The sequence below is a fragment of the Elephantulus edwardii genome, unplaced genomic scaffold (assembly GCF_000299155.1).
Source record: "Elephantulus edwardii isolate Elephantulus edwardi_28Jun2011 unplaced genomic scaffold, EleEdw1.0 scaffold00148, whole genome shotgun sequence".
Lineage (NCBI taxonomy): Eukaryota > Metazoa > Chordata > Mammalia > Macroscelidea > Macroscelididae > Elephantulus > Elephantulus edwardii.
Window position 1 is genome coordinate 5,681,345 of NW_006399898.1, and position 12,425 is coordinate 5,693,769.

The 12,425-nt window shown below is 57.1% G+C and overlaps 1 protein-coding gene across 1 annotated transcript in view; it reads left to right on the forward strand.

Moving 5' to 3' along the window:
- Nucleotides 1-12,425, forward strand: part of KDM2B (lysine (K)-specific demethylase 2B) — a 120,214-nt gene that overhangs the window by 19,076 nt on the left and 88,713 nt on the right. Inside the window, 2 exon segments of the mRNA XM_006894652.1 lie at nt 7,651-7,829; nt 8,671-8,777. Coding sequence (XP_006894714.1) covers nt 7,651-7,829; nt 8,671-8,777 — 286 coding nt within the window.

The window sequence follows — 12,425 nt, forward strand, 5'->3', positions numbered from 1 at the left end:
GTTCACACGAGCGGACGGAGGGGCCGAGGGTGGCGAGTGACTTAGCCCAGAACTCTGTTGGAGTAGCTGGACTTAGAGCTCAGTGGCTCTCGGTACTTATTGTCCCCCGTGTCTCTGGAATTGCCCTCCGTGACTGCCCTGGGACCCTGACTGAAAGGGCAGAGGTCATGCACTGGACCCGGGCCTGCAGCCTGTAACCGGTCAAGTGGATCTTGACCTCGTGCATGTCCGGGTAGAACGGTGTTCCCGTCGGGTCTCCTGTTCCCACACGGGCTCTTGGGTTTGAACGAAGGTTTACAGAGCCGACTGCTTCCCCGTCTGTGTTCTCACACACACGTTATTTCAGGGCAGCGACTGCACTTCAGACAGTGTGTCAGCACTCCTCCCTCTTCTTCCCAGTGTTGCCCTTGTCCATTCATCCTTTCCCCTAGTCCCTTCCCGCCTTCTCAGCCGGGTCCCTCGATGAACGCTGCCCCTTTCATCATACATGATCGAGAGTTAGGAGGCGTGGTGGGTGGTCTCCTGACGGATCACCTTGCAGACGTGTCTGTTGCCTGACTAGAGTTGGAGTCCTGGGGGACTTCAGTGTAGATGTGAAAGGCACGGTCTCGGGCTTCGCCAGGCTGTCCTCCAACAGGCCTGCTAGTGTTTGCCCCTTGTTTGGACCTGTCCTTTTCTCCCCCTCCGTCGGGGCTCCTCCGTCATGACCCCCCTCAGAGTGGTCAGTAGTGGTGGCGGGCACTACCCCTTCTGCTTTCAGCGTGGTGGACACTGAGTCCACGTGGCCTGTTGGTCCGACTCTGAGGTTTTCTCCTCCACAAACTCCCTGGATTCCAGGTGTGGCTCCAGCTTCAGGCCCAGTGAGCTGTGTTTGTTCACTTATCTGCTACCTGTCAGAGCGCTTGTTTGAAGAAAGTGCTCTTTGGCAAAGAGAAAAATGTCAAAAGGTCAGCCCATCCTCTTTACGCACGAGATGAGAGGCCCAGAGCGGGGCTGGGACCGGGCTGGTGGACAGAAGTGACCCGCTGCGCCCTGAGCCTGGGCCTGTGAGCCCTGACCGGCTGCCCGCAGGCAGACTCTGGCTCCCCCAGCCCTGTGTATTCATCAGGAGAGAACTGCTCCCTGGGAACTGAGGTCTGCTTTCTCACATACCTGACGTTTAGCATCTGAGCGCCTTCACTCAGAACCTTCTCTCTTTGGTTGAGGGGATCCCTGGTGGTGCAGGGATGAAATGAGGGGATGCCCTTTGCCCCCGTCATGTCTAGTCCTGGAACCCCACGGGGATGGCTTTGTTCCGTAGTGTCTAGTCCTGGAACTCCGAGGGGACAGCCCTGTCCCGTTGTATGGGGTTCCAGGCTCACAGCAGTGGGATTCCTGGTGTGTCTGGGTGCCTGCTCACAGTCCCGCATGGGATGGAGGCTTATTCTCAGTCTGTGGGGTGGGAACACTTCCCCCCCGGGTGCAGGACCCTGAACCTGGTAGGTGGCTGGTGGTGAAGTCCATCACGGACCCTGCAGCGTGCGCCCCCATGGCATCTGCCCTCATCTGCTGGGCCTGCAGGGCTCCCCCACGATCTCTGTAACTAATGACAACATCTGATCAGTTCTTTATTTTACATTGCCTTAACCTTCGCCTACCTGCCTGCTTCTTACTAAAGCCAAAAGAAAGCTGGGGTGCTCTGGTGGGGCCGTCTGTGGGGTGCTGAGCTGCTAAGGCACCTCTCAGGTCAGCTGCTCTGCAGGAGAGAGACGTGCAATCTCCTCTGATGCGATTACGGCCACTGAATACCTGTTGGAGGCTCAGCCTTTCCCTTCACCCAACAGGGACTTTCCTAATAACAAAGTAGACGGTTAATAGACTGAACAGCCACATGCCCATTACCCGCCAGTCACGGGCTGCCCTGCCCCTCCGTGTCCGCATCCACCGTGTACAGGTGAAGCACATTCAGGCCACATCCCTGGCCTTACAAAGATTGTCCAGTATGTAGTTGTATGGAGCCACTTTTTTAAAAAAAAAATTTATTTTGTTAATTTCTGTGCATGTGCCATCAAATCAGATCTGACTGGTACAAGAGGAGATTGCCCCTCCCTCTCCGGCAGAGCATCTGGTGGATTTGAACCGCACACCTCTGGGGTTGCAGTGCAGCTTCTTGCCACTAGGCCACCAGAGCTCCCTTATATGGGGCTTTTTTAAAATGTAATCACTGGTCTGTCCACTTGCTGTACAGAGGTAACTCGTGGTTGCTGTGATGCTAAACACTGATGTGTCAGACGCGATAATGATTACCTATGGTGGACAGCGTTTGGTGGAGCTCCCGATTAAAACAAGCTTGGAAGCAAGAGTGACATCCACTTACAAAGTAGCTTGCCTCTGGAAACCCTCTGAACTTGGAGAAACGATGAAAGTTATACAAGTGTTCATGTCTCCGTTCATAGGGTCTAGGATTTGACGGCACTTAACAACAACAATAACAACAGCAACAACAACAACATACCATTGTCACACTGAAGTGTTTAAAAGCCATAACTTGTTGATATCACCAAATGCCCACCTTCATGGTTCACTTTTCTTATTATTTTATATATATTGTAGATGTTACTTCTGTTTTCACAGTAGAAGTGCACAGTATAAACAAGGCCTATAGCTTGTGATTGGTTGACACGGCTTTGAAGCCTCATTTAATCTCTGGGTTTTAACCTCTGTCTGTCTCCAGCCTAAAGGAATTGCGTTGTTGGGCCCATAGCAATTTTCTTCATGTGGGTTCTGTCAGTGGGCATGCCTTTGGGCTGGTTGAACAGATTTCTGTTTCTGAATTGTTCCTGTAAATTGGTCGTTAGAGCTACATGGTTGGCCGTCTTCGGGTCCCCCCGCCTGGTAGCATGCCAATTAAATGCTCAGCTAACCTGACGCTGGGTGGTGGGGACCCCTCAGTGCTGACGTGGTGACCTGCTTCTGTACCGAGTACCGCCAAGCGAGCCTTTCTGGCCGCTCTGCCCTGCAACACCTGGGCTGCTGTGTGTTGGACTTGACACACAGAGCAACATCCCAGAATGATTTTTGTGCAGACTCCTTTGTAGAAAGGAGTGCTGGTGGCTTAGTGGGAAGGAGTTGTGCTGTCAGCCCAGACGCACACGGTTCGAATCCACCAGCTGCTCCACCGGAGAAAGGCGGGCAGTCTCCTCCTGTGCGGTTACGGCCTCTGAAAACCCGCTGGAGGGTCATCTGTGGGTCATCAGTCCTCAACAACAACAACGGCTTTACCGAGGGCGCCCTGTGCTTCTGTCCGGAGGTGCATGCTGTCAGGTGGTCTGATTCTCTCGTGCTCGCAGCTCCGACGCTGAGTGCCCTGAGTTTATTGTGACGGAGTCAGCTCGGATTCCTGGTGCCAAAACCATAAACCTTGCCTGGTCATGTCTGTCTGCAAGCTCATTGGTATGTTTGAGTCCCTTGCTGGGTGTAACTGTGCCCGTCTGTCTCATGGAAAATGCCCTTCGTTCCGACCAAACCTCTGCTTCACCAGCCAGGATGGCCTTTCCAAGTGGTCACTCTTTCCCAGTGAACCGTCCAGGGAAGCGAGATGGCGTCCTCTCTCCCCCGGTCACTTCTAAGTGACTTTCTGGTGTAATCTCAGTGCTCTGCGGACACTGATCCTGGGTGCATTCACCGGACTTCACCAGTACCGTCATCCTGAAAGCTCAGCTCACCCCTGTCCTCTTTGCTGTCTGCTGGGTTTTAAGGATTGTGAGTGGTCAGTGCACGGACACTGAGATGGAACTTTTGCGGTTTCAGGCAAATCCTTCACCTCGTTTGCTTCCACCTTCCCCCTGTCATCTCTCATCGAGGTCAGGGTGGGCCCCACTCAGAGCTGACCCTTCGCATGGTTTTCAGGGACTGTAAATCGTGTTGGAGGAGATTGCCCGCCTCTGCCCCTGGGAGCCGCTGGGGGTTCTGAGGGTCACAGGGCCATGGCCTTCGGGTTGACGGTACAGCTCCCTGAGGGTGGCGCCCGCCACCAGGCTCCCTGTGACAGCGGGTGAAGCTGGCCGACTCTGTCCTGAGTGTCCTCCGTACGGTCTCATCTACGACGGCCTCCTGGGCGTGAGGCTGTTCATCCTCAGGTGAAGGACGAGATGGTGGAAGAGGAATGAAGAGACCCGCGGCTGGGCTGTGGACACCGTGGTCTTGAACCCCGTATTTTAGCGGCATTGTATCTGGGGCCGCTGGGCTCTGATCTACCAGCTCTGAATTTTTTAGAGGGCTGTAACTGCAGTAGCCTTTACCTCCATGTGATGCAAATGGCTCTTTTTAAAATTTATTTTATTATTTGTTGTGTGTGTACCGTCAAATCAGATCTGACTGGTACAGAAGGAGATTGTCCCTCCTTCTCCGGCAGAGCATCTGGTGGATTTGAACCACGCACCTCTGGGACTGCAGTGCAGCTTCCTGCCACTAGGCCCCCAGAGCTCCCTTGCGAATGGTTCTTGAGAGTTAGGAAACGTGCTTCTGTACAGGTTTGCGGTGGCCAAGTGCCACGTGGGCTGATTCCAACTTAGAGCGACTGCAGCTGCCGGGGGTGTGTGTGTGGGGGGGAGGTTGAGGCCTCTCCTGTGAGGATCAGTGTCGCACAGAGCTCCGGCGGGCAGGATTGCCAGTGGCAGTGGGTTGGGTTTGGGTTAGTTTTCTCTGGAAAGGACCCGTGATCACAGTGCTGAGCAGCTAACCAGATGGTTGGCGGTTCAAGTCCACCAGCCAGCCTGGCAGAGCGATGGGAGCCGGTGTCCGGAAAGATTGCTGTCTGTAGGGTCAGAAGCTGCGCCGCAGTGCGAGGGCCCCAGCTGCCGGGGAGGAGGCCAGGCTCTCCTCCGGGGGATTCGCCGCTCTGAGAACCGGCTGGGGGTCAGCAGCAGATACAGCAGCAGCATACTGACCTGGCGAGCTCTGGTGGCCTCGGCGAGAAGCTGTGCTGTGCTCCCACTGGCTTCTCTGTGGAAGGAGGATGGGCGATCTCCGAAGACCCGCCGGAGGGCCAGCTAGGGGTCGGTTCTCACTCGACAGCACACAACCACAACAGCGTACTTGGTCAGCATGGCGCCCTTCTCCGGGGACTGGCCCTCCTGACTAACTGGGTGAGATGAAGTCTTGGCCTCCGCAGAGCCGTGCTTTCGCTCCATGTGCTGGTTCTTCGGGAAGTCTGTTCAGTTTCCTTCACTGTCAGAACCCCAGGTTCCGAAACCCTGGGGGGCAGCGAGCGCAGTGAGTCAGGATCTCCCTGACCACAATGGGAGGAGCCTCTGTCTGTGGGAAGCCCCGTCTCCCCAGGGGACTTTGGAAGGGTGTTTCCCAGAGGATCTTGAGACATCAGTAGGAGAGGAGAGAGGTGGGGGAGAGAGGGGTCAAAGGAATGAGGGACTGGAGACCCCCGCCCCCCCAGGCCTCCCCATTACCTGCCAGGTGTGTTACCTGCAGGAAGGCTGAACCTGGCCCACCTGTTGAGGAGCCGCAGAGAGTAGACTGAGCTTCTAGCAAAGCCCGGTGCTGCCCCCTGGTGGATCTGCACTCTGGGTGCAAACCCCCAAGTTGCTTCTGCCCAGGGTGTGTCCTGGAGATGGTGGAGAACCCCAGTCCGGCCTTCACACAGGCCAGAGGCACATCCCTGTCTGGTGCTCACTCACGGAGCGTCCTGGGGCGCAGGGTTTCCCCACGCCTCAGTTCGTCTCCCGTCCCCCATCCTCACCCCGGGGACTCTGGTGGCCTAGTGGGCATCATCGAGGTTCTGTCTCTGGAGAGTGGTTGTCCCTGAGCTCCAGCTGCTGTGAGGGGGCCCTTCTTCTCCTTGACAGGGGCCTGGGGGTACCTTTCAGGTACCGAGCTAGCTCTTGCTGTGTCCCCGGGGCTCCTGTGCGGGTGCTTGACCACAGAGAATTCCTAGTCACGGCCGCCCTAGCCTCAGACCAGCGGAGCCAGGTCTCCGTGGCGGCAGCTGTCAGCGTCTGAGCAGGTCGCAGAAGCAGGTCCTGCAGAGAGAGAGGAACACAGCTCATGTCATAAACAAGGCCGGGCCCCTGGCCTGATAGAGGTGTGCGCCAAGGCCCCTTCAGCCTGCTTTTGAACCCACCCCAGGGATCACCTTGTAACCTCACAATAAACGGACCTATAAGTGAACCACCAGGAGCTCTGGTGGCTTAGTGGTAAGGAGTTGCACTGCCAACACAGAGGTACAGGGTTCGAATCCACCAGCTGCTGGAAAGAGGAAGACGCACAATCTTGCATGCTGTTTTCTGTCTCTGCAAACATGCTGGTGGTTGGCTGTTGGTTGGTTCTGACTCCATGGTACACAGCACAGGCAAACGGTGATGTTCTCCAGGAACATGCTTCTCAGAACAATGGACCAGTGGAGACCAGAAGGGCAGCATGTGGCCAGAAACAGCTGGGAGGGGCAGGAGCGAAGGATGAGTGGACATGGGGAAGCTGGGGAGAAGCGGGAAGGTGCTGTTACCCTGAGACTGCGATCAATGCCACGAAGCAGAGTGTGGGCCAGTGTGTTAGTGGGAAAGAGCACACGTTGTAAACTTTCACTCAAACCACGAAAAACCAGCGGCCACAAAACCCGAAAGAATTCATGAACACCCTGGCCAGTTAACTTCCTGGACTTGAGAAACAGACGGAACCTCTAAACCTCTGACTGACAGAGTTAAGTGATGTTCTAGTGTAAGTAGCGTTCTAGTGCTGAGAAGAAGCAGAAAAGCCGTAAGTGCGTGCTGAGAGATTCTTCACGAGCGGTGGGGAGCCATGGAGGGTCTTAAACAGGGAGAGAGAAAGAGAAAGAGATGGGGGAGAGAAAGAGAGAGAGAGGGAAGGAGAGAGAGAGAGAGAGGGAAGGAGAGAGAGACAGGCACCCACACAGAGGAAGAGAAGGGGGCAGATGGTGTATTGTGCGTCTGTCCTGGCTGCAGGGGGTGGACAAGGGCAATTCTTTGGAACGCTCCTGGGGTCCCCGTTTTGTCAAGAGTCCAGTTATCCTGGTGGCATTGTGGGTTAGGCTGTTGGCTAGGAGAGCAGCTTTCACACACACACACACACACACACACACACACACACACAGCCGCTGCTCTGCACAAGGCAGGTGAGGCCTTCTGTTCTTTTGGAGACCTCAGCCTTGGACCCCACCGTGTGGCGGGCAGTGTCCCTCAGGGTCACCCCGTGGCGGTGGGTGAGTGACCCCACAGGCTTTCATGGGCTGTAATCTTTTCAGAGGGCTTCTGGTTGTGCAGTGGTTACACGGCTCAGCAGCTAATGGGAAGGTTGGTGGTTTGAACCTGTCCACCGCTTGGCGAGAGAGCATGGTGGTCCTGTCCTTCTGGAACAGGCAGAGCCTGGGAGACCCCGCGGGTGGGCCTGGCCTGGCCTGCAGGGCCGCTGTGCATCGGTGACGTCATGGCTGCGAGTAGATGGCTTAAAGGTTACCCGCCGAGCCCCAGCACTGCCAGCGGGTGGACTGGGCAGAGCTGGGGCAGCAGGGAGGGGAAGCCGATGGGTGGAGGGGCGGTCTAAGCCAGCATGAGGTCGTGGAGCAGATGCCTCGGGGGAGCACCGAGGGAGATGTGGAGGGCTCGGCGGGCAGCAGCCCCCAGCAAGCGCGTTCGCCCACAGGGAGCCGGCGGCTGGTGGACGTGATGGACGTCAACACCCAGAAGGGCACGGAGATGAGCATGTCCCAGTTTGTGCGTTACTACGAGACGCCGGAGGAGCAGCGCGAGAAGCTGTACAACGTCATCAGCCTCGAGTTCAGCCACACCAAGCTCGAGCACCTGGTCAAGCGGCCCACCGTGGTAGGCCCGTCTCTGCCCGTTCCCCTTGGCCTCAGTCCTTCCTAGGCCCTGGGGACCGTGGTAGACCTGTCCCTGACCCTGTCACCTCAGATCGTAGACCTGTCCCTGCCCGTCCCCTCAGCCTCAGTCCTTCCTGGGCCCTGGGGACCGTGGTAGATCTGTCCCTGCCCCTATCACCTCAGGTCATGGTAGGCACATCCCCACCCCTGTCACCTCAGCCTCAGCTCCTTCCTGGACCCCAGGGAACATAGTAGGCCTGTCCCTGCTGCTCTCACCTCAGCCTCAAGTCCTTCCTGGGGCCTGGGGACCATGGTAGGCCCGTCCCCACCCCTGTCATCTCAGGACCATGGTAGGCCTGTCCCTACCCCTCTCACCTAGGCTTCTGCTACTTCCTGGGGACCGGGGACCGTGGTAGACCCATCTCTTCCCCTGTCACCTCGGCCTCAGTCCTTCCCAGAGCCCGGGGACCATGGTAGGCTTGTATCTGCTCCTTTCACCTCAGCTTCAGGTCCCTCCTGGGGCTTGGGGACAATGGCAGGCCCATTCCCACCCCTCACCTGGGCTTCAGCTACTTCTTGGGAACCAGAGACCGTGGTAGGCCCATCCCCACTCCTCTGACCTCCGTCTAGGCTCTTTCCTGGGGTTTTGGGGCCCTGGAGGAAGGGTGGTTCGGCATCGCAGGAGCAAGTCCTGGTTTATTTCCTGGCTGACGCTAGACGAAGGGGTGCAAGAGGCTAGGCAGCCCAGGTTACAGATAGCCAGGCCCCCAGGACACAGGAGGGCCTTTGCCTCTGGCGAGGCTTCGGGAGGTGGCACCATGCTGACTCTGGTGTGGTTTCAGGTCGACCTGGTGGACTGGGTGGACAACATGTGGCCCCAGCACCTGAAGGAGAAGCAGACAGAAGCCACTAATGCCATTGCTGAGATGAAGTACCCCAAAGTCAAGAAGTAAGCCGTGGTGATGGGCGGGAGCTGTGAGGAGTGAGGGCTGCCCCTCAGAGCCAAGGGACGAGCCCCCAGCCCGACAGGGTGATGTGAGGGCATCGGGCCAGGCATCCGTGGTGGGTGTGGGCACCGTGCGCCCTGAGGTGGAGTGGCCCTGGTTCCTGAGCCTCCAGCTAGGCCTTTGGTCTTCCCGCCAGCTGGCCTGGGGTGCCGTCCGAGGAGGAGGAATGGTGGTGGGCATGCCTCTGTGCACCCGGTCAGGCCTGGTAGTGGATCCGGTTCCCCGTGTGTATTTCTCGAACGACTTCATCCCAGGAGTGGGCATTTTCAGGGGGTGGCCCTCAGAGGACACTTAGTCTCAGCAAAGGGTAGGGAAGAACCTTGTGGACCTTTTGTCCCTTGGGGCTTAGAACCAGGGACCTGACCAGTGGAACTTCCCTGGGGATGCCTAGGGCCTCGGCAGGTGTGCCCTTGGGCGGGGACTTCTGTGAGGGGCTGGGGAGGACCAGTCCAGCTGTTTCTGGGGGCAGACATGCCTCTCGGCACTTCTGTGTTCAGACACCAGGGCAGCAGACTCCTGGCAGGTGGGGTCCCTGTCAATCAAGGCTGTGTCTCTTGCAGCCCTTCAGTGTTCTCATCTCTAGAATGGGCAGAAGAGCCTGGGTGTCCCTGACAGGTCCGCTGCACGCGGGCTTCCTGGAGGAGGGGCTCTGCCGGCCCAGCATCTGTCTGTCCACTTGGCTGCCCATGAGCTGTGAACTTGCCGTTGACCCACACACTGCCCGCGGCTCTGCCAGGCTTGTTGGGGGCCGAGGTGCTGGCTCTGGGCCGTTGGGACGCACTCGCCCGCTCACTCTCTTCACTCACTTTTCAGGGGTTCCCCTCCCCTCCCCTCCCCTCTGATGCTTTGTGCGCCTGCAGGCAGGGGGAGGGGAGTTCAGAGGGCTTCATCCCCATTTTGTTCTGTTCCAATTCACTGGCCTCAGAATTTTCCCAGCCCCCCACGGGGGAGTTGGAAGATGATCAAGCCCCCCCGGGAACATGCTGTGGGGATGAAGGAGACAGATTGATTCCCCAGTGTGTGTGTGTGTGGGGGGGGAGTAACTTGGGGTGTGTTGACTTGGGGACATTTGACTTGGGCTTCAAATGAGAGTCAGGAGGCAAGGGGGGCAGGGCTCCATTGCTGCCCTCTGACACCTCCCTGCCCTTATGGCCTATGCCACTATGCCCCGATGGCCTAGTGGTAAGAAGCTGAGAAGCTGTGTTGCAATCACTCCCAGCGGCATGAGAAAACCACTGGGGGATTAGCTGTGGGTTGGTTCCATGGCACAGTCACCAGCTGGCTAAGCGTTGAGGTAAGGTCAGTGGCTCGAGTCCCCCGGGCGATGTGAACCGAGAGAGAGGAGTGTTCTGTACCTGTGCAGGCCACTTCCTGGGGAGCCTCGGGGGACAGGGCCGCTCTGCCCTGGGCCGCTGTGTGGGAAGTGGCTCGATGGCACACGCCAGCGCAGGTGCCGGTCTCGCCTTTGCCGCAGGAGACCGGGTTCTGTTCTCGCCAGTGTGACCACCTCATTAGTAGAGGCGGCCGTCGGGTGCTGAATGAGTTTCCGCAGAGTTTACAGCTTAGATTCGGAAGGAAGGCCCGGAGCCCAGCTTCCGGCACGAGCCCTGCTTCCTGCACGCAGACAGTGAATGCCCTGGGGTTCCCAGCACCCGTGGGGGGTGCGGGGAGTGTGGGGTACGGGGCTAGACTCACTGTGAATTAGAGCGTTGATTCAATGTCACAATGAGAGAACAGGGCGCAGTGAAGGCAGGGGGGCAGGTGGGAAATGACCCTGTCACTGGGACACAGCAGAGCTGACCGCCCTGTCTGCCTCCCACCGAGGGGCTGGTGCGCTCCGAGGCCGACCCTTCGAGGGCTTTAACCACGGCCCCACCAAGGCTCCTTGGTAACCCGTTCACCTCACTGACGTGTTATTGTTCGAGGCCATCGAGGTGGCTCTTCATCACAGTGATGCCTGTGTCCAGCTAGAGCAAAAGCTGCCCCTGGGACTGGCCATCACCGCCGTCTCCGGCCTGTGGTGGCGGTCCCGGGGTCAGCCTGCGTCCCTGAGGGGCGCTGCCCTCTGTTCTGCTGCCTGGTTCCCATGCCTGGTGTCCTTCCCAGGGACTAGCCATGCGCACCTTTGCTTCCTGAGACAGCCAGGATTCCTTCACTCCCGAGGGACCTCTCGGCGTCAGATTCACTGGGGGTGCTGTCTGATCCATGCGGGCTCGTAGTTATCTGAGCCCACGCGTCTTCAGCCTCTCGGTTAGACTGTGGCGCAAATAGACTTCCAAGCTCCACCAGGGCCTGAAGGGACCCATGACAGTGGAGGGACCTGCTGTAGGAATCGAACCTTATTAGGAAGGAAATGGCCGCCTTAGAAAGAGCACACGAGTTGGGCTGAAAGAATACAGGCATCACCACACAAGGTGGAACCCCGTGGCGGAAGCCCTCTGGGAGATGGGGGTTTCTGTGGAATTCCGTGAAAGTGACAGTGTTGCTAGAAGCCACAGCACTTGGTGCTGGCATCTCATCTGTGCGGGGAGGTGGACCAGGTGGGGAGGATGGTACCCATGTCACCCTGCTGCTACCCTGGCTCGTGGGTTTGTGCTGGGAGTCAACCGGGGAGGGGAGGTGCCCCCGCCCCCCTGGCTCCTCGGTTCGTGTACCCCTGTGGTGAGGGTCACCTTCCTCTTATAGGCCTGTTGTCACCACACCCCAGGGTGGGGGAGGGTTAGCACATACCTCCTCTGACTCTGAGGCTGACGGACACCACTGTCAGCTGAGCTGATTCTGATGCCTGGCGGCCCTGCACAGAGGCCCCTCATTTTGCTGCACCCCACTTTACCCGGTTGCTCAGATGCCAGGCTTTGTACAAACTGAAAGTGTGTGGCACGCCTGCATTGAGCGTGTTTGTCGACGTCATTGGTTGTTTTTATTTTGTTTGTTTTTTGTTGTTTTTTATTTTATTTTATTATTTTTTGTGTGCGTGTACCATCAAATCAAATCTGACTGGTACAGGAGGAGATTGTCCCTCCTTCCCCGGCAAAGCATCTGGTGGATTTGAACTGTTCGCCTCTGGGATTGTAGTTGCAGCTCCTTGCCACTAGGCCACCAGAGCTCCCCTGTCATTGGGTTTTTTTATTATTATTTTTTGTATATCTGTGAATGTCTATCTGTGTTTCATTGACTATCCAAAGGTATATTTGACTGTGTGGATCATAGCAAACTGTGGCTGACTCTGAGAAGAATGGGAATCCCAGAACACTTACTTGATCATGCTAATGAGAAACCTATACTTCAACCAAGAGGCAGCCATTAGAACAGAGCAAGAAAACACTGCATGGTTCAAAATTGGGAAGGGCGTACGCCAGGGATGCGTCCTATCTCCACACCTTTTCAACCTGTATGCAGAACAGATTATCTGGGAGGCTGGGCTCTATGAGGAGAAATGTGGGTTCAAGATTGGTGGAAGATCTATCAACAATCTGCGATATGCAGATGACACAACCTTGCTTGCTGAAACTGAAGAGGACCTGAAGCACCTGCTGCAGAGGGTCAAGGACTGCAGCCTCCAATATGGATTGAGGCTCAATGTCGAGAAG